The sequence below is a fragment of the Pholis gunnellus genome (assembly GCF_910591455.1).
Source record: "Pholis gunnellus genome assembly, chromosome: 19".
NCBI classification, from domain to species: Eukaryota; Metazoa; Chordata; class Actinopteri; order Perciformes; family Pholidae; genus Pholis; species Pholis gunnellus.
This window is the reverse complement of record NC_136546.1, coordinates 13,167,514-13,195,187: the sequence shown is the minus strand read 5'-3', so window position 1 is coordinate 13,195,187 and position 27,674 is coordinate 13,167,514. Positions and strand designations below refer to the sequence as shown.

The 27,674-nt window shown below is 40.0% G+C and overlaps 2 protein-coding genes across 2 annotated transcripts in view; one reads left to right on the top strand and one right to left on the bottom strand.

Moving 5' to 3' along the window:
- Window positions 1-2,393: 2,393 nt before the first annotated feature.
- slc22a16 (solute carrier family 22 member 16) lies at window positions 2,394-13,252 on the top strand. The gene is made up of 8 exons (XM_079180006.1): window positions 2,394-2,463; window positions 4,592-5,068; window positions 6,033-6,150; window positions 7,742-8,300; window positions 9,065-9,192; window positions 10,870-10,979; window positions 11,437-11,536; window positions 11,719-13,252. The coding sequence occupies exons 1-8, from the start codon at window positions 2,420-2,422 to the stop codon at window positions 11,911-11,913; spliced, it is 1,731 nt and encodes a 576-aa protein (XP_079036132.1). The 5' UTR covers window positions 2,394-2,419; the 3' UTR covers window positions 11,914-13,252.
- Window positions 13,253-15,226: 1,974 nt separating this feature from the next.
- Window positions 15,227-27,674, bottom strand: part of usta (uronyl 2-sulfotransferase a) — a 50,456-nt gene continuing 38,008 nt past the window's right edge. The window contains exons 4-8 of the mRNA XM_079180210.1: window positions 24,045-24,124; window positions 23,766-23,919; window positions 17,543-17,640; window positions 17,248-17,405; window positions 15,227-17,101 (exon numbers count right to left, since the gene is read on the bottom strand). Of these exons, the coding sequence (XP_079036336.1) occupies window positions 16,809-17,101; window positions 17,248-17,405; window positions 17,543-17,640; window positions 23,766-23,919; window positions 24,045-24,124 (783 nt within the window). The 3' untranslated portion in view covers window positions 15,227-16,808. The remainder of the gene's footprint in view (window positions 17,102-17,247; window positions 17,406-17,542; window positions 17,641-23,765; window positions 23,920-24,044; window positions 24,125-27,674) is intronic.

Genomic DNA, 27,674 nt, shown 5'->3' with positions numbered 1-27,674 from the left:
TGGCAACAATATCTGTTTGTGCCATAAATGTATCTATTTCTAGCTCCATTAAAACCCAATAAACGTCCAGTGGCCTCCAACCTTTGGCCAGAAAATGCTGCTAATCAAACCAGAGAATGATTGGTTGATGTTTAAATGTTACACCTGAAACACTGAATATTGAAAAGAAGACCCATTGTTAATTCTAAACTTGCACACTGATTTATAAATTGTCAGTCTACATTAATTACCTATTTTAATTACACCTCTACTCTTTGACTATTTCCCATTCGACGAAGTGGAGCAGATGGCGAGTTGGCGCGATGGCAAAAGCAAACACTGTCACAGTTTGTAGTCCTGCTGAATCCAGTCAAGGCAAAGCGCATTAAGTCAATACAGCCACAACTACTGCACATATCAATCATTAATCAAAGGCTTCAAAGGGAACACTTGCAGATACAAAGACCAAGAGAGGTTGCCCTGGAGTTCACAAGGGGTCTTTGTGTCAGGAATTAGCCTGTGTTTTTTTTAATTTGTCTAATATCTGGTGCATAGAAGTGTGAGTGGGCTGGGATCATATCAAAAATGTGGTGTAAACGGTGGCACTTAACTGGGTTGTTCATTAAAACTAAACACAAATGTATAGCACACTTGCAAAGATTCAAATGCACACTGACATGCACACAGAGGTGAGGCTTGTGCTGTACATTCTGGCTAAAGTTGTGAAGCATAAAGGGTCAGAAAAGGTCTGATTAACCTTGAAGACTAATTTGTGCAGTTACAGACTATTATGCTAAGCTTCAGGTTGAGTAAAGCTGAAACAATTGATTTATATTTCAAAAGTTATAAATGCCAAATATATTATGATTCCATCTTCTCACATTTGAGAAATTGCTGCTTTTCCTTGTTTTAATGGAAAGCAAACTGAATATTTTGGGGGTTTTGACTATTAATTGGACAAAACAATATTATTGTAGATGGGAATTGAAATGGGCATCTCTATTTTCTGACCATAACAGACCATAACAGACCATAACAATTATTCGGTATATCAGGAAAATAATGGGCAGTATTTTTTAAAGGAGAAGGAGTTTGCTCTGAGCCCCACATTTATTTAGTCTGTACATCAATATCAACAAGAAGCTATATCATATATAGAAATCTTAATCAAAATATATTCTTTCAGACCTCTTGGTGTCAGAGTTTTATTGAAGGTAGCTCATCAGGCTGTGATTAGGTCAGAAAAACTCCGAAGTGACTTTAAATGTGTGTTTGTATGAGATTGACTATAAGGGTCAGTCCTGTCAGAGAAAATGCTGGCCAAATAAACAGAAATTTCAAAACACAGCTTCAGAATACATTGCTTGTTTTTTTTATAGCATTAGTCTCCGTGACCGTTCAAAACATCATCATCTCCAGCAAGGGCATAGGTTTGCATATGGTCAATAGGGACTAGTCACGACCAAAGTTTGGGAAAGACACAATTGTCCCCACCAATATTATGTTAATTTGAATTGCCTGTTAGATATATTTATTCTTTGATCGCTGGGTAACCATAATTACCTTGGAGTTACAGCATTATATTGATGAACAGTAGAGCTGCAGTCACATACTGTGACTGTCATGAAAACACAACACACACAATCTGATGAAACCTGCTGAAACATGTTCACACAGCAGTCACACATAAAGTCACACACTGAGCACAGATGAAGAGATATAACTGCTGTGTGAAGAGAATACTGCCGTTAACAAGAACCTGATTTGTTTAAATCATACAGCAGTACTTTTAAAATATAAGTGCGCAATACACTACTTTTGAATTCATTATTGAACTTTGCCATAACAATGCAATTACTCGCGATTCAAAATTGTAATCGTTGCCCAGCACAATTAATAATTGCATAAAGGAGGAAAGCACTTTATTTATAGGCCTATTAAGTGCTGCAGAATAGATTTTTTTCTTTTTTCTTTTTTGGCTGCACAACTGGGAAAAGTTTTTTATATATATTTTGGATATTGAATATACTGTTACTGTATATTGGCATTTTAGCAGAACGTTTTTTATTCATTTATTTAATTATTTATTATTATTATTATTATTTATTTGGTGCAGAATACTGTTTTGTATTGAAACTAAGGTTTTATTACTGTTATTATGTTTAAATCAGTTCCAAGCTACACGCATGTTAATATATTTTAATAAAGTTTGCCTGTTATAATATCAACTAAGTTTTTTTTATATGGCGGGGGGGGGGGGGGGGGGGGGGGGCTGGGGGCTGGCAGTGTTTCTACCAATGCTGAGACCAAACCCACGCCCTTGATCTCCAGCAATAACGGAGTGCGTGTGTGGCCGCGCGCCCCTCTTATTCTCCGTCCGCTCCGTCAAAGCAACACTTTGCGCCTTGGAGCCTCGACGCACAGACCCTTCGTTAGGAAAATGACCGTAGAGAGAATATTCGACGAGATCGGACATTTCAAAAGGTAATTACTTTAGACTTACTAAACTGGCACATATCCTTTGTTTTGTGAATTAATTCGGGTGTTTTTTGCTATCATCAAGAGCCATTTGGGACGCTTTGGAATAGTAATTTCTCAACTTTTATTCCATGATACAAACGCGTTTTTTAAAACAAACACTGAGGTAACAGGCTTATTCAAACAGATACCATCTCTTTTACATTTCCTTACTAGTGCAGAATGCTTTGGGATTCTTTTTTATTTTTTTCCTACCATATCTGAATGCTTAGCAATGACTGAGTTCTCATCTCAGGGGAACTTATGTGTTCACTTGTGTGTGGAGTTTTGTAAAAATAAGTGATACGTTTTTGAATTACACAAAACTAAAAGAAAATTGAAAAATGGAAAGTTTAGCATGCCAGTTACTATTTACCAATTGTTCCAGTTTCTCCCTTAAAGTAAATGGAATTGCTGAATTAATTTAACTTATTTATTAACTCTTAAACCCTAGCCCTATTTTTAGACCTTTACTCGAAAATTGCATACCCATACAGAAAAGACTGTAATTCTGTAACTACAAGGTCTATTTTAATAATTTTGATGTTATAATAAAAGGTAACACTTGTGAGATTTGATCAGATGTTTAAATATCAGTGTATATGTTACTGGTTAAGAGTAAATGAAGATGGCACACAGCTCAAAATGAAAAGTTTCAGGTTCGCCTGAAAAAAAAGCACTTTCATTGTTATTATTTTCTTGAAATGAGGCCCTGGCTAGCCTAAAAACTCTCCCAAATCATAGCACAACATGTTAGCAGTCTCTCTGCAAAGTTTGACTTTGATGAAGTGAAGCAGAACAACATGAGAGACATTTTAGTACAGAGAGTTTAGGCGAGGTTTCCAAAATGTGCATATGGGCACATTTGGGCACCATGTGTGCCATTTGAGTTTTCTCATGTAACATGTTTTCTCACCAAACTACATATTTCACTTGTATATTACTAATGATGTTCAATACATCCTAATACAGCTGTTTTGGGGGGAAAATTCAACCAGACATCTATCTTTTCCCATTCAAAATAACACACAAATCAACTGAATATTGAATCCAAATGGAACAGATTTATTTTTACTGTAAACATTTGTAACAATACAAACGCATCATGAACGCATCATGGGAAAACATGAACGCATCATGGGAACACTTGAACGCATCATGGGAACACCTGAACGCATCATGGGAACACATGAACGCATCATGTGATCACATGAACGCATCATGAACGCATCATGGAACACATGAACGCATCATGGAAACACATGAACGCATCATGGGAACACATGAACGCATCATGAACGCATCATGGGAACACATGAACGCATCATGGGAACACCTGAACGCATCATGTGATCACATGAACGCATCATGTCTCTCCCAGTCACATCACTGGTCCCATAGCTCTGAAACAGCAGTGCCAATCAGTTAAACGTGATTTCACTTGAAGCTCCTCTCTCAATCTTTGAAGTCTATTCACTTAGTGACAAATCATTTGCAGTCCCAAGTTTTAACTGTGGTTATTTTCATTGTTGTTGTTGTTGTTTTTTTTAGATAACTATTTTAGATAAATTGATTATTGGTTTTGTTTATAAAATGTAAGAAAACAATACAAACTGTCATCACACTTTCGAAAAAAAGAGAATCCAAAACCCAAATATTGATATTGCAAGAAATAAAATTAAAAAGGTTTGCTCACAGAGCACATGTCGAATTAACTTGTTTTTGTGCATTTTTTCTTTTTGTATAACAAAACGTCTTTGTTCCCACCACCATGGTCAAACACTTCAGTTTTAGCTAAAAATAACAACTTTCATTTCAAGACAAGAACATTTTCGATAGTCTGAATGTGAAGGTCAAGGGTGAGATCCTTTCACTTGTCCACAGTGCAACTTGTCACAACATTTGTATCAGATCCAAAGCAGTTCATGATGTTCACTTGTTTTGAACTAATCCCTGTATTTATTACGCAACTGGGCAGAGCTTTATATGGATGTGTACAATGAGTTGTTTGGTGACCTTTTTAAATAGGAGACCTGTTTGATTGCTGTCAAATCACTCATCATCTCCTCTTTTAAAGCATTTTCTTTCTCTTAAGATTCCAGGCATGTCTGTACTTTGCCGCAGTCTTCCAGGCCATAGCCTGTGGGATCCACTACTTGGCCTCTGTCTTCTTAGTGCAGACGCCAAACTTTGTGTGCAGTGTGCCTGGCAACATCACCGATGTCCTGTTCGGTAACCTGACGGGATCGAGCCTGGAAGACATCCTTCCAGTCTTCACGTCGGGGAGTGGGCCCTTGGTGGTGAGGACGACTGAAGGTGAACAGTGGGAGCTCAGCCGGTGCCGCTGCGCCCTCCGCATCAACCCAGAATACTTTACGTACAACTTCGATGGCAACAAAACAGTGAAAGCCTGCGATGGGAACTTTGTCTACGACCTCACTGAAGTTCACCAAAGCATCGTGACGGACTGGGACTTGGTGTGTGAGAAAGAGTGGCTGGCCAAGCTGTGCCAACCCACCTTCATGCTGGGCGTACTAGTCGGAGCGCTATTGTTTGGAGACATTGCTGACAGGTAAGCAGGGGCTGCAGGACGGAGGAGGAGGGGTGGGTACTTTCTTGCGAAGGAGGATGGAAAGAAGAAGAGATGAGAGGGCCAGGGAAACAAATGGTGTCCCGGGACGCTTTTGACAAATCAAGTGAGCCAGCCAAACAGTTCTCCCATAACTGAAGTAGTTAGCATTTAGAAGTAGGACTTTTGTCTGATAAAGTAGGTCAAGAGTACACTTGCTTTGATGTCTTCCGATCATCTTGTGAAGTAAGGATTACATGTTTATAACAGTGGTCATTATGGATGAGGAATTCATCGTCACACCTCACTGTATCTGGTCTTGTGTTTAGGTCTTATCCAATTATCCACCATGGCTAATGGTTGAATTCCTTTTTGGGCTGAGCATTGTACAAATACTGATCCCACTGATGAACCCACTGACACTGACACTTGATCACACTGTGAGGTCAAGTTTTGCTGGCTGTAATGATATTGAGCAGGCAAAGAGGTGCTGGAGAATCTCCTCTAAGGCAAAGTGCCATCCCATTTGTATGTTCTACTCTAAACACAGAGCTGAAGAATATTGGTGTTAGATATTGTACAAGAAGAATTGAGGCAAATCTGTGCGTTATTAAGTGAAGGGTTTGTCACACAATGCTGGGAGGGAATATTATGGTTTGTTTCCGACAATAAGTTGCTAGCATCACAGCTAACGTCTTAAAGCAGAACCACAGTGGCTGAAACAAATTGCGTTCTTTTTTCGTCTGCAACTTTATTAAAATATGTAATATATTGTATGCCATCAACATAATGTTGGTCTAATGATACCTTGATTACAATGATGGACTGCTGCAACTGAAAGCACAACACAACTTTGACAATTAAATGATCCTTTATCGAATTGCTTACCTGTTAACTAATTTTAAGTCGGTAACTTTATCTCTCTGTCTGTCTCTCTACCTGCTTTGGGTGTGTCTCTCTCCGCCAGAGTTGGTCGTGTGAAGATCCTGATGTTCACCAGCCTCTGTCAGTTTGGGTTCGGGGTGTCTGTAGCGTTCTCTGGAAACTACTATATCTTTGTGGTGCTTCGCTTCCTCCTTGCCATGGTGAGTTCAGTGTGTGTATGTACAATCATGGTTGGTGCAATTGACATATCAATTCATGTAGAATGATATAACAAGCATACCAACAGAACGTAGGTAGGTGAGCAACTGTGATATGAATTTTCAGTACATTTCTAATAAAATAAAGGTAATCCAGCAGTGTAACATTTTATTTTGCAAAAGAAATTGTTTCAGTAATTGTTGAAAAAATAAAATTTGTATTAACATTATTGACATCCAATTTCTAGATGTGTCTTTAGAAAACAAACACAACTTACTACAACTGTGTAACTTTGACTGTATATTATAGTTCTGCCATATTGTTTTCTTGGGAGTGAGGTATTTACCCCCAAAAAAGCTTTCAAAAATAATTTACATTCATACATGACAAGAATTATCCGAAATTAGACCACATTTGCTCACATTTTTCATAACAAAGAAACACTTTATTGAGCTATTACAGGTTGGTGTCTATCTATTTAATCACAGTTATATGTTTATATATGAATATGACATATGCATTTACGTCTGAGTTGAGTTCTTCTCAAGCTGTTAAACAAATACTGAAAAATGTAAACAGCTATAGAGCAGGAAAGTAGAAGTGTCTTTGTATGTTTGTTTATCCCCATTGGTGTGTTTATGTACAGAGTGATAAGTAATATGTGCGTAAAACAGCATGTTCACAAGGCAAGGGAAGGGAGTCATTACGTTAGGGTTAGTCCACATGGCAGTGAGTTGTGCTGAAAGAACTCTCACAGTTTTGTCCACTGTTGCACTCCTCTCTCTACCAACCCCCCTCAGCTACAGCTGTTGTTTTTCACATAGACTCAGACAGTGAAGGCTCACACTACAGGGACTTAACACCTGATTACTGCCATATGTATTACAAAAAAAAATCTTTAAGGAGATCTGATAAAGGATACATTGAACATGTTTACCTGTAAGTTGCAGATATTTCAACATGTAACTATATATTACAAATACTCCTATATCCTATGTGCATGCACATGGAAAAGAGTTGATCCAGTAAACAGCATGAACGTCTGGAGCAAGCAATAATGTCCATTTCAACATAAAAGCAAGAATATGTCACTTTTAAACGACAGACAACATATAGTTTATTTTATGTATGAAGACTTTAATTTATAAGTGATGAATTCACCCTCGATCAGTTCTTGGTTTTGCTTGAGTCTGACTCGGTCTGGTAGGACGAGCAGCTAGTTGGCTAATGTTAGCAAACTGTCTGCTGATTTTAGGATTCTTTGCTGCTTGTGCTACTCTTACATGTAGCTTAATCCTGTGGTTGCTGCTTGTGGCCCAAGTGGCCCAAAGAAAAGGCATGCATCATTTAAAGTCCTTAAATACTTTACAACCAAACAATGTGTATTCTGTGGTAAGAATACTGAGGGCTAATTAATGCTGTTGCAAGCATGTATATTACAAGTTTGTGTTCCTCCCCCTTTTCATCCTTAAATACGACTTCATCTCTTTCTCTCTCTGACTCTTTTCCTCATTTTCTCTGTCAATCCTCCCTCACCTTTCTTCCTTTTATCCGTGTCCCTCCTTTCCTCCTTCCCATCTCTGCTTTTGGCAGGTGTCCAGTGGCTACCTCGTGGTGGTGTTTGTCTACGTCACGGAATTCACTGGCATCAAAGTGCGCACATGGACCTCTATGCACGTGCACGCAGCCTTTGCTGTTGGCATCATGGTGGTGGCTCTGACAGGTTACCTGGTGCGGGTCTGGTGGATCTACCAGATCATCCTCTCCACATGCACATCGCCCTTCCTACTCGTCTGCTGGAAGTTCCCAGAGACGCCCTTTTATTTGATGGCCAAGGGCCGTTACAAGGATGTTCAGACCCTGGTTGACACAATAGCCCGCTTCAACGGCCTTGAATGCAGGCTGAAGGTGCAGGAACTCCTGGAGCCAGAGGAAAGAGAGAACGGCAGAGCTCTGCTGGATAAAACAGAGGAGCGACCGTCACAGCATGAAAAGAAGCTGTCCATTCTGGATCTTTTCGGCACCTGGAGGATGGCTGGCCGTACATGTACAGTATGGGCCATCTGGTTCATCGGCAGTCTGGGCTACTACGTCTTCTCTTTGGGCTCAGTCAACCTGGGAGGAAACCAGTACATTAACCTCTTCCTTGCTGGTAAGTAATCATCTGATGAGTGTGAAAGTGCATGAAAAAGGAGGGAAATAGTGGTATGATACTGTACAACAACATCCTGCTTTTGGTCATCCAATTCTAGGAATATTTGTGTTGGTAGAGAAATAGTTGTACTACTTTACAACATGTGGGTTTTAAATGCAAAGTGGGTTTGTGTCTGTTTACCAAATCTCAGCTTTAACGCGACATTCTGTTTGCTATGTTTGCCCATTATAATATATCATGTTCATCTAGGCCGGGTCATATCAGTTTGGAGAATGTGATTATGTTGGGTGGCCAGTGAGATCATTTCTATTCTCAAGTTTGGCTTTGTTTACCTCTGAGTAATTACAACAGCAGCTCTCCATCTGCAAGTTAATAGTTTTCCTGTGTTTTTTTATCTGATAAAGAAATTAAGATTTGTATCGTTTTTGTTTTTTTGAATACATTTACCACTAGTTATGTCTGGGAATTTTATTTGATCAATTCAGTGGGTGATATGCAGTATTTACATTAGTCTTTTTTCCTCTTTATACTAGACAGACACCACTGATTTAATGTGCTTTCTTTAATGCCCATTATAAATATATATTATTATCCTAATTCATGTAACTTGGGGACTTACAATGGTGAACATTTGGAAGGCAGAGCTTCACCATCATTGCAGATGCAGGTTATTTAGGTCCCCGAGATTGAATATCTCGGTATCAGTGTATCAGTGCCACGATAACCTCTGACCGACAGTTGCTGTAATTGGCTGTTTCCAGGTGCAGTGGAGCTTCCCTCTTATCTGGTTGGCTGTTATGCAATGGACCGGATTGGCAGGAAGAAGACCTGTGCCCCAGCTCTGATCCTGGCCGGGGTCGCTTGTATGCTCATCATTGTGGTACCTGCTGTACGTACTGAGTCTGTGTGAGAGAGAGAGAGAGAGAGAGAGAGAGAGAGAGAGAGAGAGAGAGAGAGAGAGAGAGAGAGAGAGAGAGAGAGAGAGAGAGAGAGAGAGAGAGACAGACAGTATGTGTGTGTAAAAAATGCAAGTGTGAGAATTCTTATAGTTGATGTTGTTACATACAACATGCAACATCAATACTATTTCTTTAGGGTTGTAAAACTACTGGCTCCTGCATGTTCTTAGTGGCCCCATGATGAAAATCAATGATATGAGTTACAAAATTAAATTTTGCAACAAGGGTTTTGTTCCAAACTGTCTGTCTGTGCCGTTAGCTGGGTCGTTGGACCACTGTTAACTTTTGAACTCTGATATATGACCCATGCATTTCCCAGTATGTGTGTGCTGAGCTCTGACCCAAATTAGTACTGCTTATGGTTGGGGTGGCTAACAGCTGCTGTGTAATGTTCAAGTAAATATGACCTTTGACGTTGAAAGCCATTCTGAACAAGCGTGAGCTGCAAAGACGCAGCATGGAGACAGAGTTGACTATCGAGCTATCTTTTTTCTTTCTAGTCTCTCTGTTTGTGTCACTGTAACTTCTGCAATAAGACACGACTCAATGAAATACGTGCAGGCTGAATTATTCAGTCTCACATAACAGAGTGTATGTAACTTCCTTTTGACAAATGTACCTCACCCTGGCAAACGTAGCATAGTACCATGATCTGGGCTTGAGTTTTTATCCCTACTTGTTGAGCAAGTTTCTTCATATGTTTCTGAAGATTTGTAATGCAATCTTTGCAGTCAAAACCTCCTTCTGTCTCTGGAAGTACTGGTAACAGTCTCCCTTTTATGGCTACTCTGAGTGCTCTTGCTTTTGAATAGAGGAGGCTGTGTCCATGCAAGCAGCCCCACAAGTGGCTACATACAGTATGTTGCATTAGCTTATTTAACATCTCTGTGAAGCAGTTGGTGTTATGTCATGTCATGCACCTGCATGACATGACATAACACCAACTGCTTCACAGAGATGTTAGATATGCTAATTATTGGAAAGAAGATTGTTGGATTCAGGCCAACAATTCAAAGAAATGCTTCTTTGGACTGGATTGGCTCATTCTGCCTCCTCCTTCTTTTTGAAGAAGGTAGGTGTTGTTGTCTGTAGCTGTTCCATCATAGCAATACATTGAGTCATAGTTCTCCAGGTGTTTGTGAGAGAACACAAACACACACACACACACAAAAACTGTCAAATATTTATAAACACATATGAAATACATACATGTACAAATATGAAACACTGTCACTCCAGCGTTGCCGTTTTCTTCATGGTTTCTTTCTTTCTTTCCTTTTTGTTCCAATGCTACAAAGTGTAATAATGACGTAAATCTAAAGTGACTGAAGAAATAATCAGTTTGTTAATTGACTTACAAGAAAATGTGATGAAATAGAATCAAGTCAGCATGAACGTAAGTTCATAGAGTGCTGTGAGAGAGTCAGTGCTCTTGTTTAAAGCTTGACGTTTAGTGGAGTCAGTGGTCCGATGAATTTCATTTATAGGTTTTTACAGTGAATGTTTCACCAAAGAGCAAAGCAAAGTTTCTGATTACTTTACTATGAAACATGGGATGAACATGGGAAGTTCTTGCCTCTCACTGTCCAACTGACTTCTTTCCATAGGACATCAATGCACTGGCCATTGTTCTCTCTATGACAGGGAAGTTTGCCATCGCTATTGCCTTTGGGCTCATCTACCTGTACACCTGTGAGCTTTACCCAACCATCATCAGGTAAGAGATTTGTCTTTTTAGAGTCTTTGCATATAAATGTTTCTCCAGTTTATCATGGAGGCCCCTTCTAAATCATAGTCTACCATTGTGTGAGAGTACTAACAGTCTAAGGAATGATAAGTAATCAAAGAAGAAAGAGTCATTTCTGTCTTTAACATTGTATGTTTTTGTAGATTTACCCCTTTCCACAGAATATCATTATGGACACATTTAAGTTGCTAGTTCAGTGTCTTTTCATATCAGAAACAAAGAAAAGTCAAGAAATAAGAAACATAGTTTGAATTATACATGGACAGGTTTATCCAGCTGCATATATGGTACACTTTACAAGTAATGTTGCTTCTCTGTAATTGATTCTTGTTTATATTGGTGGTGGTGGTAGGCGCATGACTGTTCATTGACATCACTGAGTTTGTCCTCTCTGTTGTTGCTTACTTTGGGTATGATCTCCCTCCAGGTCTCTTGCAGTGGGGAGTGGAAGTATGATGTGCCGTGTTGGCAGTGTGGTGGCACCCTTCTGCGTGTACCTGGCTGATGTCTGGATCTACCTACCACAGGTATACATTTTCTCTTTTGGTTCTCTTAAAACAGATATTATTTAAAGTTGAATTTCCTTTGTCCATTCTGTCATATTTGCACCATGTTCCCATTTGCCATAGTTATCCACAATGGTATCTTGGCTTCAAAACTAATTTGAACAAGTTGTAATTTTCCTTTACTCATCACTACCCCTGTGTAGCTCATCGTGGGGATCCTGGCATTCATTATCGGAGTGCTGACATTGTTGTTGCCTGAGACCCTGGGCAAACCTCTAACAACCACTTTGGAAGAGGCTGAAGCTCTGGGATGCCAGCCCAGCAAGAAGGACTTAGTCCTGGGCATTAAAAATGCTGAACGCGGGTTGGAGATGAACCACCAGCAAACCAAGGCCTGAGTTTTAAACTGTTAAAAGTCCCAAGAGACTGTTGCACAAAAGCTGAAATATTAACATCAACATGATTTATTGGAAAGAATGAACATGAAATTGTTTTTGTTGATATATATTTCAGCAAACAGACCAACAGAAGCATTTTTAACCTCTTGAACCCTAGGCCTATTTTTAGGCCTCTGCTCGAAAATTGCATACCCATACTCAAGAGAGTGTAAATCACTAACTACAAGTCTATTTGAATAATTTGTTATAATAATAATAATTTTATAACAGAAACACTTGTGAGATCTGTTCAGAGATTTAAATATTGCGTATATGTTACTGGTTAATAGTAAATGAAGATGGCACACAGCTCAAATTGAAAATTGTCAAGTTTTATTTTTATTTTATTGTAAATATTTTTTTTTTTTATGAGGCCCTGGCTAGCCTAAAAACTCTCCCAAATCATAGCAAAACAGGTCAGGAGTCTCTAGACTCCTGACCTCCTGCTCTTGTTTTGCTCCTGTATTTGTAAAGTTAATCATCGATTAACTTTACAAATACAACATTGTTGATTGGACAGATAGCCGGAACTGCAAAAATACGACCAAAGCTGTACTAAATGGAAATTAGCATTTTTTTTAAGAGGAAGTGAGCATTAGTATATATGCTCTGCAACTTAATAACCTCTCACTCATAATATTAAAACATACAGATTCAATGTTATTCTAAACACACAATACACAACATCTAATTTCCATGATCCAAACAATATAATGTTTTTATGATGTTCAACTCTTTTCTTTTTTCTTTTTTTTTTATCTCAGGGCAACTAGATTTGGATAACACTGTGAAATGACCCTTTGTACATTTAACTTTTACACTTCCATCTTGTTAAAGATGCCATTGCTTAGCTTTAATTTTGTTACGTAATATGAGTGTGTCTCTGTGTGTGTGCATGAGCGTGTGTTAGTAACTACAATAGTTAGTGTTATAGTTTCATACATGCTTATTCTGTTTAGTTGCTGAAATGTAAATAGAGTAAAATTACATTACAGAATGTTCAAGAGTCAAGAAGTGATCTCCTGATGTTTGGACCAAAGACAGGAAGAAACCACAACAGTGTGCTTCGCATATTGTAATATACTTCTAGCATGTTTTTGTGTCATATCAAACCAGTGTGGTGCTTTAATCTGAAGGGGAAAAAAAATCATAAAAATCAATGGATATCCCAACAGTGATGACATGTGATCACCAGGTAATAAAAGCGCTCTAAACAGTTTTAGAATCAGCAGTATGATCTTTTTGTACTAATATTTTCTTTGTTTTATTTCATTATGGACAAATAAATTAAATGGCTAACACTCTTCTTTACCCTTTTACATTATGTCTTATTTCTATGTATATTTTGTAACAACTGTAGTTCTAAAGGGAGACTGAGGAAAACCTTATTTTACAAGTTCTTTTGCACGTTAAAAGCTCTTCTTCTTCTACAACTCCTTCTTCTTCTCTCTCTGTCTGTCAAAGGTTGGTTCAACATGGTGCTGGAAAACTGGGATATCTATTTTTGTCATACTAGGAATACAGAGCAGGTCTGGGAACAGCCCACCGACACCAACAGCTTCCTATTTGACGAGGAGGTCCACACCGCCCCCACCTCTGCACCACCCAGCACATGAACAAGCTCTCTGTGTTCAACTTTGGAGTAGAAAATTCTGCAGCTGCACACCCAGTATACAGTGTATGTGTGTGCGCAGAAAAACTTAAGTTATGCCCTTCACTTGAACCCTAACAGCCGGGTTGTTTTTGCAGTTATACTTTTCTACGAAAAAAGTTTTTAAAAGTTATAAAAAAGTCATAGAATAGAATGTCGAAAAAAGTCAAAGTATATTGTGTCGAAAAACGTCATAGTATAACATTTCAAAAAAAGTCGTAAAAAAGTAATGTTATCGTACGTCAAAGAATAGTCATAGTAGAGTCACAAGAGTCACATTATAGCATGTCGAAAAAAGTCAAGAGAGTCATAATATAGCATGTCGAAAGGAATCATAGTATAGCATGTTGAAATAAAGTCATAGAATATAGCATGTATACTATATACATGCAATAGAATTGCATGTTAAAAAAGTCATAGACTAACATGTCAAAAAAGTTGTAAACATCTCTTATTATAGTACGCCGAAAAAAAAAGTCAGAAAAGTCATAGTATATTGTTTCCAAAAGAAGGCACAAAAAGTCATATTACAGCTTAAAAAGTCATAGTATAGTGTCGAAAACAAATATTAAATAGCCATAGTATAGTGTGTTGAAAAAAGTTATATGATAGTATGTCAAAAAAGTCCTTAAAAAAGTAATTGTATCGTATATTAAAAAGAGTCGTAGTATACTATGTACAAAGAAAGTCATAGTATGGTGTTTCGACAAAAAGTCTCAAAAAGTCATATTATAGCATCGAGAAAAAAGTCAAGAGAGTCATAGTCACGAGAATGGGACGGACGGAATGGCGGAATGGAGAGATGGAGGAATGGACGGACGGTCGGAAAAAATAATGGCTCGAGCTTTGGCTGTAGCCGGCACGTAGGCATAACTACACAGTACATACACACTCACACCAAACCCTGTACTTCTTCACTTGTGAGGCCAAATGACAATTATTTATATTTGAAAGAATGAACTGTCAAACCATTGCACCTAGAATTATTTAGCCTTTTTTTTTTTTTTTTTTTAGCAAGACTACTAGAATACTTTTGTTGGTGATGTATTTTACATATCATGCATCTTGTTGCTTTCAGTCGGTGTAAGTGACAGTGGCTAGATTAGATAAGGTGTCATTCCTAGGTTGTCAACAGCAAGGAATTAAGAGATGGAGCCAACTATACCAAGGCAACAGATCTAACAATCAACACACATATCATCCAAAACTACATTAAGAGTCAAATAAAGTAGGAAGACAGGTGGAAGTGGATAAAAAAAGCATAAAAGTAATACTTTTGTTTTAATATCAGAGGATAGACCTGTCCTGTGTGCAGTGGGGAAGTTATTTCACAACTGGGAAGCCAGAAGGAAGATGAGTCAAAGTTGGGTGCAGTGCAGTCAAAGTTGGGCTTCTGCAGGGAAGAGAGAGCTCACACATGTGAGCAAGATGATGGACCATGGCCTGGAGGCTGCTCCGTTAGTAGCTGTCTGTCAATCTGACGTGTGCAGCAGCATGGGAGATTTTAGGCAGGTTGAGGATGAGGATGAGATAGCGTGCAGCATCTTTGATGGGCTGAAGAGGCTACCACAAACGTCTTCATAAAAATACAAGTGAAACGGAGACAATAGCTGCAATGGTTAGAGGACATTTATTCTGAAGACTTTAAAATGATGGACTGCATTAGTTGTTGTTAACAAGTTTCAGCTGTTGATATAAACCCATTTGAGACAACCTTAAAATACCAAGAATAGTTTCATAGCCGCCAGAAACCAAAAATACAAATGATCAAGTTATTAAACATCTCTTTTTCCTTCCTGAGAATCTTATCTGGAATGCAAACGAATACAAAATAATAAATTAAACTGGCAAAAAAATGAAACACTGAACACGAACCAGGACAATGAAAAGGTACAGACAACAGAGATTAGGATGGTAGAATGTACTACGTATAGGTCACATATAAGCTTATGGTTCCTCTCTGATGATTTGTACATGAGTGATAAAAAACATGCACTCTGAATAGCTGCGGGATAATTGGAAATTAGTGTTAGCTGGCAATGGTAACACTTCACACGCTTTCATGATAATATTTAAAATGGGAAAACACACCCTTAAACAGAAACATAATCCTATATGAAATGAAAATTAGTATCCAGTTTTGTGACCAAATCCCTAATTCTGCTTCAGAATTTTATGAAAAGTCACCTCAGAAAAAAATTGCAGTATATTCATAAAGTTTTGGAATGCATTGCAGTAGAAACACTAGTATTTGGCAAGCTCAATATTTTAAACTTTGGATAAAACAAACTACTATTTTAGTGTTTGACTCTCAACAAATGACCTGCCTCAAATAATAAGTCCATGCTAAAATACACTACTGGTTTGGTCACACTCAATCATTCATGCACACACAGTTGGAATTCTTTGAATTCATAATTGAGTGCTTACAGTCTAACCCTCATTTATACCTAACAATATACTTTTAACAAATGTTATAAACCAATACTATCACAACTGACTTGCTTAAGCCACAGCTCCACCAGCTGTGCACCAAGGTTTATTGTCCGTTACTGGAACTCTTAGTGGGGTTTGGCACTTGGAACAGTCATAGACAGCTAATATACAAAAAAGGGTTTTGGTACTTTTTATTTGTGGATACCATTTCCCATTCCAGCTTTTACGACATTATCCCTTTCATAAAGTATGAACTTCTGTCTTCGGCTAAGTCCTCTCCTACAGTAAACGCCCCAGCGATCAACCTTTTAGAATATTTCCCAACACATTTAACTATCCACATCTTGCGCTAATCTCTCCCGGAGATTACAGCAATGATGTTTTATTTTGTTATATTTAACATAAACAAACCCAAAAACGAGCTCAAATTAAAACAAAACTTGAGTCAAGCAAATTGAGCTCAACAGTATTTCCCACTGTCCTTGGTCACGTTTTTAAATAAAGCATTTTGTCCTTCCAATTACTCAACTCTATAGTTGTCAGTGCTGTGTCTGTCATGATAGGAGTCTATTGAAGATGGACAACAGAGCCCGAAAAAACACGAGCTTCAGGATCCACACACCCCTAAACAAACCTCACTTTTCTTAGGAATGCTGAAAGTTGGGGAACAATCCCCCTTTTTGCCCTCAGGCTGCCTCCAGCTATCTCCAGCCAATTCAAGCACATCAGCTTTTTTTTTTGGCTTCATCCACTGTTCATCAAACAGCCCTCAGGGATGGACCAGCCAGCTGTTAGCGTCCTCCAGGTCTGCGTCCAGCTCCTCGTCTTCATCCAGAGGCTCTGGGGTTCGAAGGATCAGCTCTCGTAGGAAAGCCGGTGAGTGGGCCGGGGGTTGGGAGACAGACTTGAGTCCAATTTTTTTCTTCGTGAGGTGGAACTGGTCTCGGATAAAGTTGTAGAACTCATACTCGTAGCGCATGCGGTGGTACAGCACTTGCAGGGCCTCCAGAGTGGGTGTGTGTTTACGTACGGTGCCTGTCATGTTCCCCATCTTCTTGTAGTCTTCAGAGAGAAGATGAATAAAACAAAGACCAAGAAGAACACAAAGAATCAGACTGCAATATTCAGCATTTGTTTTACGAAAAATATGCCAAACTTCAATTACAAATGTGATACCTTCAACATAGCAAAATGTAATGTGCACCTACCAGGGCTCTTGTAGATGTTGAGCACTCCAGTAAAGTAATGAGGTAAGAGCCTCTCCAACAGAAGCAGAACATCCTCCAGCTCCTCCAGGATACCCACAAGGAGGTAGTTCTCCAGCACATTCTGTTTGGCCCTCTCCAGAGCCCACACTCCAGGCTCCCTGGTGGAGAAAAAAGAAACACTAGAAGTAAGAGACTGAAAAACAACAATAGCAACAGAGCAGATGTACAAAATACGTTTGCTAATGTCTAAAACATTAAAATGCTTTGTTGTAAAACTTGAAGAGTCTGTAGATACCTGCATTGAGGATGCTGTCCACAGAAGTAGGGAATGATGTAGAAAACTCTGGGGTTGGAGCACTCTGGGTAATTCTCTAGAATGCACACATTGATATCCTGAAAGCAGACAAACACATGACAATTAAGTTTACAGTACGCAGTTTTTTTTTTTCTTTTCTCAATTGTAATGAGTCATTGCTGCCACTGGAGGGAGCCCTTCACCAGCACCGCTGTGAACTCCCTGATAGTCATCATCTGAGAAGTGCTATGCAAAACCACATCCTGAGCACAGAGATAAGCTCTGCCCCTTCACCTCAGCTGCTCTCAGGGGCTGAGGCATCAAATAAGAAAACACATAGGTGTGCATTGATTTTTGCTCACCTGCAATATGCACGTATGCAACATAAAGATCGTTACCGTGACCTAGCTCCAGAAACGATGAATTGTCATTATGAAGTGACGAAGCTGGGGTGAACTTGCATGTCTTGTAAGAAATAAAGTGATTAGATCAGCGCTGTGAACTTTAAAACACCCCTTGTCTAAATGTGGGAGCTATTAAATGATGAAAGGCAAGAAAAACATAGGACAGATTAAAAACACACATGCAGGAGCGACGCTGGCCAGCCACTCAGTGCTGTGGAACTAGCAGTCAAATCCGTGTCAGGTGACGTAAGCCTTATGGATGGCAACAAGTCCCGAGCAACAAAACACTCCACGAAGCATGACTCATGCACACGCAGATACGCCACATATGCTCAAAAACAGACGTACGGTAGCACCAGGCTACATGCATGAGGCAAAAGGTGTTGACTGGCCTGTAGAATGTCAAAGATTGTCTTTAAGATTTATACTCTGATAAGTCGGTATTTGTCAAAGCAAACGCTGACTGACGCCAACCTGCTCAATCGGTGAGATGAGGTCAGACAGGACCATGGGCCCAGACCTTCCCAGAGGACACAGTCTGCTAATGAGGATGAGATATCAGGGGCCTGCGAATGAACACTAGGAACCAGGTGACTGAGCTGTTAAAAAAAAAACTCACTGACAGGGGTGTAAACATGGATTCAGAGCAAGAAAACATGTGTACGTGAGCATGTATGAGCTTGGATTGCGTGTCTTTTAAACAGTTACAAGCGGCAAGTTGCCGTTAGCTCGGTTGTGTCTTTTGGCTTATATGTTTATGAGACCATGAAGATTAGCCATAACAGGAACAGCGCGAATGCCAATATACATAAGTTGGGATGACATAAATGATGCACTTGGTCAGTCGTTTTTTTCCCTTGCAGCTAAATACTGTGACTGACACAATTGTTTCTGATTCACCAAGCGGCTGCAGGGTTTGTTTTGATTGTATGACTGAGCTGCACTCTGCACCAGGAACAGGACTTATTGGTGATCAGTGACGCAAACCACTGGAGAGCTCGTCAAAGAAACCACAGCAAAACCCCAGAGGAACCTTTAGAAAAGAGATGAGCATTACACCATTGTTAGAGCAGGGGTCGTGTCCGAACTTGCGATAAGATTGCCCTGCTTTTCTTCGATTCATAATTTCAAGAATCATTTGTTTTTCATCTTGTATTTCATTATTCTAACAATGACAGCGTGAGTACATCCAGTGCTCATTAAAGTATGAGTATACCTCCTTGCCATGCAGTCTATTGCTTCCTGTCTGTAATTAATGTCACAATTTCTCAATAAAAACGAAAAAGTATCTGTGAAAGAAACAATGAATCACATGCAACCTCCCCAAAAAAGCATTATGAGCCAAACTGTGGTAAAAAGGCAAGGGAGAGCCAGAGACAACGAAACAGAGAAAGGCGAACAGGAAGTGACACGTGTGACGCCATTACTCGACACACACTGCTCAAAGACAGGAAGTTGTTCTTCCTCCGCTTTACTCCGACACTTGACACAGGACCCTTATGCCTCAGCATTTAGGGGACTTCTGGGAATCCAGCCACAACTCATTCATATACAACTACGCACAATCAAATACGCACACACACACAGCAGTCAGACAATACGCACTCTCTTTAGTGGACCCATTAGTATTTCGAAGAGTACTCCTGTGCACACACTCAGGCACATTGTTCCTATTCTCACCGTGGATTAAGGCAACTGAGCAGTCAAAGAAAACTGTAGCAAAATAGGCCCTAATCTCTAGAACGGCCTCCTGTTTCACTGAATGGAATGTATGCATGAATTAAATCAGGAGTAATTGATGACGCAAACCTTTCCCACGGGAGAGTTTTCCTTAGTATTCTTTTAGGGAGCGGTACACTGAGGTCCAATCACAATTAAAACCTGCAATAACTAATTTGTTTTACCTCTTTGGCAGACAACATAGAAACTAAAACTGTCATTTGTAGAAAACAATACAAAAATGGCATGTAGACATACTTTTCTTAATAAAATGACATGCTTGTGTAGACAACAACCAGTCAAATTCATGTGTCGGTTGCACCTTTGGCAATCAAACCTGTGACAGTTGCACCACCCTGCCGTTTTTAAGGTCAAGGCATGCCAGAGCATGACTGATGCCAGTAAAGCCTCTCTCTTATTTGTTTGAGAGCATGTATGTGTCATTGTAAATGTTGGGTTACCTGAAAGCAGATCATTCACTCATTGGGAAATAATCTGCTCCGTGGGAATCTCACTGGATCAGACCAGTATTTTTGAGGTGTGTGAAATCAACTGACATTATGCATGCATTTGCGTGTATGAACAGAGGTACGTACGTACACACACACACACACACACACACACACACACACACACACACACACACACACACACACACACACACACACGTTGTACTTTGTGGTGGGGCAAAACCTGATAACTCTCAACTGCTCCCTCTGTAATTTATTATTTTTGTATGCAACAAAATACACAGTTAACTCTGTACGGCTACTAAAATAACCTGACCAGATCAATCAGAGCCGGCTTTTTAAAACCTACTTCATTCCAAATAGAAGCTCTTACGTCCGAAGTGACAGTCCATGCATGTACACACTGCGTTCAAGTGTCCAGAGCATGCCTTTGTATAGTGTAGTGTGTGTGTGTGTGTGTGTAAAAAGGGGTGTGGAGGTCTGACGGAAAATCTAAGCCGACCACAGGAATGTCTCAGTGACTCGTGCATCAGGTTCCCTCGGCCCTGACAGTGTTCTTTCATTGACACCTCTCATTTACACCCAGCGCAGGCCAGGCAGAGCAGGCAAGGCTAATGCACACCTGGTAGGAGATACAGTATATCTAAGACTAGTCCGAACAAATACAAATATTTGAAATGCTATACTCACGAGGACATTCACCCCCTGTCCTCAAATCTGGACATCTCTACAAAACATAATGCTTTTATACTAAGCCCTATTTTGGATATCAACATTGAATGAAATTACTCCCTGTAATGGGACATTGTTGCTAAGAATTATTACTGCCGTCACGATGGTTTAAGGTTACCGATTTGTCAGGTGGAGCCCCACTAGTCCTCTGCAAGCCCCAATATGAAAATGTGGACAGCTGCTTCCTGCACACAAGCTCACAGAGCCTGAACGCTCAACCTTCGTAACTTTCCACTTGGCTTTATCTTCATCTCTAACCCTCAATCTAATCTTAGTTCTACCTAAAACATGAAATCCTTTTCTTAACATATTAAACTACAGACTTTTTTCAGCTATTGCCCGTCAGTCCCTGTCTGTCTGTGACAATATATGTTGATTGCTAACATTTCAGTGAGGTTCAGCCCATTGTGCAGTCTACTGCAACTGCAGACAACAGCATGATACTGTGCAGATGCTAATGTGGCATAATGTTTGCAGCCACTGTTTATGGATATGATTTTGCACATAACTGCAAGCTGTTAGGTAAGCTAGGCTGTTGTGGCTAGCGAACACACTCAGTACAAATAAACAATAGCAGTAATGTAAAGCAGTAAGAAAAGAAAGCTGAGAGACACGTCTATTTCGATACAGTAACATGATAGCTACACAGTTGGTATGCAGCAAAAATCGAAGTTCTATTTCCAGAGAATGAGTGAAGTTAAATACGAGCCATGGGGGAGGACAAGACTTACAACAAAACATCATATACTGTATTCCAACTACCTGAACTAAGAAGTGAGCACCAACAAATGTCATGACTTTGGAAAATTGTAGTCATAATAAATCCTGCTATGGACTCTTGGTCCTCATAAATACAGGAGTGTAAATACACACACACACACACACACACACACACAGGTAAGCCAGTCTACAGTAAGACAGCTTCCCCCACCCCTTTAACTGTAGCAAGGGGCCCCTGTGGTCTGCATACTTTAATAACTCAACTCACATGGTCCAAAACTCCAGGGAAAGCAATGCAATACTTAATTAGACCCAGTCAGACTCAAGCCAGAATGACATTCACTCCTCCCGTTTGCCTCTCTATATGGCCTTTTGAGCTCAGGGTCTCTGACAGTATGGAGGACTGTGGGGCGAAGGACCAGGAGAAAGTATTGATACAAATATTGTTTTGACCTGTTACAAATATTTTTTTGTTGATACCCGCTCCCCGAGTCCCAAATGTGGTCGTTTGTCTTATTTTAGGGGACTTCCAACATCGCGGTACGCCCATCACTTCACTGCTAACTCTACTGTATGCCATGAACTCAAAGTGTGTTTCAGTAGCTCCTCCTCCTCCTCCTCCTCCGCAGCAGCAGCGTTAAACTCATACAGAGATCAGAAAATGGAAACCTGAAAATTAAAGTAAGGCTCTTAAATATGAGATGCGTTTCTTTTAGTATGGAGCTATAGGGGTAAACAACTCTGCAAAGCAGACGCATGATACCAAGTTTCTGATGTGGTTATACTGAATCAGGTCTCTAATTGGAATCATAATCAGAGTTAAATATTGGGTTTAGCATCAAGCCGCCGCGGCTTTACAATTTGCATTCCTGCCTCCAGCATCACCATGTGTAGAACATCTTCAAAGAGAGCAGAGGGGTGGTTTGGATATATTTCTGTATTGAATAAATGTTCTGTTACTTATATTTGAACATTTAGGGAAATTAATGTTTGTCTCTAGATAACAACAGAGAACTCAAATTCAACAAAACCGACGTTTGGCTGACACAGGAGATTCTATTTATCTGTTATTTAAGGAGTGAATGAAAGCAGAAATCACTGGTGAAATATGTGAATGTATTCCTATTACGATCTTTTGTGGAAGATTACACAGTATGTTTGCATACCAGAGTACAACAGTCAGTATCATTACTGTCTACTCTGTAGAATGTCTTCAAACAATCTTTGGCTTATAAGCCTCCATAATTAGTGTACATAAAGCTCATACCAGAATAATAAATGAGTCTAAAACATTTCACTTCATGTCTCGACTGAGCTTCAGGTTATGAATCCAGCTGGCCTGGAATCAAAACAGATACAAGTTTAAAGCACAGCTATTTGCAAACTACTGACTCAGTCATAAAGTAACTGTGCAGCTCTTTCAAATACTGCAAACTCATACGTATTTCAGACCATAAACATCCGAGACATTGATTTAGCTAATGTCTATGTGAGAGTGAATAGGCCTGTGAGCACTGGGACCAAGATGAAAGGCAGATAGAGGGAAAGAAGGCTAAAATATTCAGTATTTGTTTGACTCTTATAACATTATTATTAGAAACGTTTTCTTCATTAGGTACTGCTTTTCTTGAGACTAGGGCAACATGGCTAATGTGGAAATATAAGCGCTTGTATACTGGCTCCTAGGATTTTGGGATGGAGTTTTTAGAGGGGGCTCTCTTCATCACAAATCTGACACAATGTTATGACCAAGGATACCACTTCTCACGAATAGAAAGAAAAAGAGGTAACTGATCTAGCTGAGAATTTATTTCTCAGAATACAAACCCTTTCCAATCTGCAAGGCAGGTGTAAAGCTTTGGTGATAAAACTACAGCTGATTAATCAAAAGGCCCTATGTGCCCACATGACTGTGCTCTGTGTAGGACTCTAGCAAAGAGGCAGAAGTAGTTCTTCTAAATGAAAAGTGGTGCTCCTCACATTTTTATGTTTAAGCAGTTCACAGGGTTCATATCAACAGATACTATTATACTGGGATAATATAATCCACTCTGTAGAAAAAGACAATAGAAATATAGCTTGTAGTGTGTGAATCTCAAATGCATTCTTAAGAAAATAACTTTGTTTTTCAAGCCAGAAACCATAAATAACTGCGGCGTGAAAACAAAGGTCTCTCACCAAGTATCTCTCATCATCTTTCATCCCTGGAGTGCGAATGAGGTGGTTCTGCTCACCCCTCCAGTCACCAAAGCGACGGAAGAAGTAGTTGGAGAGGAACCTGTTGATGGGGTCCCGGATTATGTTGATGTAGACCGGCTGCTCTATCCTGAACCTTACAAAGACAAATACAAATGTAAATAAAAAGTTAAGACCTGTACAGAATTGGAACATACATTAGGAGTTACTGGTTTCAAATGCTGTTGTTAAGCATCATTGTACATCGGTGCACTACTGTACCTGGTAAAGTTCAGGAAGTGAACATGCCGTGTGTAGAGGAATGGCTGAGGGATATTACTGATGTTCTTCATGAGATCCACCTGAAATATACAAATAAAAACCAAAACACACACAGTTTATTCGACGCGTCTTGCAGAAATAAGTGCATAAGATACAAATTAAAGAGCAATATGGAGCTAGAGCAGTGACAATAAGTCGTGGCATTGACAATCAAATGTGGCATCAAAAAAGCAAACAGAAGCACTAAGAAAGTTCCACTGAAAAAGCTCAGAAGCCCTCATCATCACACACAGCATGCATACGGCACAGTCTTCCATGAGTTCACCTCACAGTATCTGCTCCATATATATGGGCAATTGTCTGAGACGCATACCGTCATGGTAAAAATCAAGCAATTATCACATAAATAGGTGATAACCAAAAGCATATGCGAGCTCCTCGCACTGTACACGGACTACACACTGAAAGTGAGTGCACCTTACATTGAGCCGTCCTAATAAACTAAACGTAGACAAAAAACAAACAGGATCCTCAGGTATTGTCTGAACCAAGAGTTACCGTCCCAAATTGTCGCATGTTTGAACTGAGCATGAATAAAATGCACTTTGGCTGTGTGTCGATCTGGCTGTGGGTCCACCTTGATTCAATTTGCAGAATCTTCCATTACAGACCTCACAGTTTGAACCTCTGCCTTGTTTCATTCATCTGACAAGATTCAACACCATAGATCTCTCGCTGTCATGTCATGCACAGGAAAGCCAACATTTTTTAAAGCAATTATTCCAAGCTTCTTCTTCCTCTGCTGCTATGACGGTTTAAGAACATCCCAAAGGCTTTCTAGGTTTGCATGGAGAGGCAGGCTCACAGTAGCCAAAACCAACTTAAAGATACCACAGTAGTTCCATATTCAGTGCAGATGCCTCACATTACCTTTGACGGAAGGCCTTGCAACTGAAACCATCATGATGGGATCATTTTTTTTGTGTGAGATAAAGTTCTCCCCGTCCCGTATGTAAGAAATGAGTGACTATGTAAGTCTCTGCAAGTGGAGCACATACAAAATAATAATGATAACAACCAAAATCTGTGAAATTGATGGAAATGCGTTTCTAATGGACTTCTGCCAGACTATACAGATTAAGACTTCAAAATGATGAAGTTTGAGAGAGCAGGCTTTTGGTTTCCCCCAATTTTGTGAGACCCATTTTTCCTTTTTTTAATGTTATTTCTATTTTTTTCTCTCCTTTATCTCAACTATTTGGAATTACTTTTTCCACCCTACTGTGGTCCTTGTCCCAGCCAATTCCACTACTGGTATGGGGAATGTGTAGACAGCCACATGCCACTTCCACCTCCGTGACACATGTTGTCGCCACATGCTGCATTTCTCTTGCCAGTAAAAAATGCAATGGTCAACAATTTCTTCCATCCTATTCCCAACATCCTATACTTCATACTGCAGGCCCCCTGACCAACAAGCAAAGGCAAGGACAGAAAGATCCTTCACTGTTTCCCCACCAGAAAACATTAGGGATTGTGCTAATCGGAATAGACAACCAAGCTGGAACTACTGCTAATGTGAATTAAAAACCTCTCCACAGTGGTGAGTGTATGCCTTGTCCCTGCAGCACCTGTGTAGCCTGACCCATCGGTTTTAAGAGGATGAGTAAAAATAGTCCTCGACATGAGTTAAGGAATAACACAAAGAAACAATGAACAACAGCTGAACACTGCAGATGGGGAATTAAATGAGTCCCTCTTCTACCCGGACAGTAACACACTGGTCAAAGTCAGAACCAAACTGGAGACCGGGAAATAAGGCAAAGAAGGCATACACGTGGAGAAACAAAAGAGGAGGCTTTAACAGCAGTTGTGGTAAAAACATCTCATCTTTAGGTAGCTCTCAAATACTCCTTATTGATCCAGATGCTGTTTTTGCAGTCTTATATGGGATTCCCTTCACAGGTAACCAAAAGGGTTCATCAGGCTGAAATGGGTTTCGTTTTTGTAGCTTAACTGAACAACAGCCCTTTGAGGTAGATGCTAACGGTTACATGCTAACATGCTCACACTGGATGCAGAAATGTGAGTGTGGGAGGTCAGGGACTGGGGACGTCTGGCTTGATACAGAAAACATGGGAAACTGGATGAATATGAAAATAGCAAGGGACGCAGATAATAAAACAATAATACTTTTAATTGTTTGTGACAGCTTGATGCAGTTTGTGTTAAATCCACACTCCATGATTTTGACCTTTGATAAAATAGGAGAGTAGGGTTGGGAGTTCTCCATTTCTACATGTTAGGGCCAGAGAGAGAGAGAGCAGACTACAGTAGTGTCTGCTGGAAGATCAACAGCACAATCATACATACAGTTGTATTCTCGGTAAGGAAACCCAGTGCTTACAAAACGCTCACTCATCTGTCAGATCAAGCTGTGGCAGTAGAAAAGGAAAACATCCAGGCAGACTTTGTGCCACTTGTGCTTTGTCGGGGATTTCTAGGTTCGTTTCTGCGTTTTCTAGGTGATTCCCGGCTTCAAGGGGAGTTTAAAGAGAGCGGCATCAATAAGGCATTCCTTGGAAACAGAATCTACAAACACCAAGCAAGAACACATCTGGTTGTTTCACAGGAGACTGGTAGAGTAGATGCAAACTTAAGAGAAAAAGAAGAATTCATTGATCTGAGACAAATTCATAGTTTGGAAATCTTTTATTTCCTAATTATTTGAATAGTGTTTTGGGACAGTGGTGAAACCAGCTGCCATAACAAAATGATCAGCCAATCGGTATTGGTGGGGAAAAAACAGGTAAAAGTGGCTTCGACCTGAGAGGGTTGACTGAATCATTTTTTTATATAAAGATCTTTTGAGCTAAGTCCATCGATCAGCTGAGGGACTGAATGTCCTGCTGACATAAACTATGTAAAGGCACCTGTTACGTCACAGCAAGACTATTTGGACAGCAACAGTAATATGTATACTTGTTTATGTACACAGAGAAGTTAATCTGAGGCCCCAGTCACATTTGGGTTTAACACCCTCCTTCTCCTGTAGAAACTCAGTACATTTCCACTCACTCTGCTTCCACTTTCTGTAGACCTGCTATAAAATGTAAAAACTTTCATTGGCTTTAGAAATTAAATTCACCACTCTGGGTCCCTCCTGCATGCTCTGTCTCTACTAATCCATTTCTACATAAAAAAAGTGTATTATCCACACACTGCCCCCTCGGCCATTAGTCCAGGCCAATTAGCCCAGAGCTAACCCCTGACGCCCCCTCCCCCACACCCAGGTTGATGTGCAGACCCTGAACACATTTGGCACATTTGGTGAGTTTGTGAGTATGTGTGTGTGTGTGTGTTTTCTGACCCACCCCTGTGGTCTGTCTGGCCAGACCCCCTTTCATTTACCAGGGAGAGCTGCAGGGAGACAGAGGGAAAGTGGAGGACAGTCTGAGATTCCAGGCATACCTGCAGCCCCCCCCCCCCCCCCCCCCCCGCCCCCCTCCCCCCTCCTTCCTGAGCACCCGTGGAACCCTCACTGGGCTCATCGGGGGGAACGGAGGAAGAGCCAAAAACTGCAGAAAGCTATACGCTGATCTGCATCTAAATTAAATTTGTCTCTGTGTA

Bases quoted from the DNA above. Each gene is read 5' to 3' on its own strand.
- slc22a16 (XM_079180006.1), top strand. From the start codon at position 2,420: ATGACCGTAGAGAGAATATTCGACGAGATCGGACATTTCAAAAG. The intron at 6,151-7,741 runs GTGAGTTCAGTG...TGCTTTTGGCAG, and splicing joins TTCGCTTCCTCCTTGCCATG to GTGTCCAGTGGCTACCTCGT. The intron at 10,980-11,436 runs GTAAGAGATTTG...ATCTCCCTCCAG, and splicing joins CTTTACCCAACCATCATCAG to GTCTCTTGCAGTGGGGAGTG.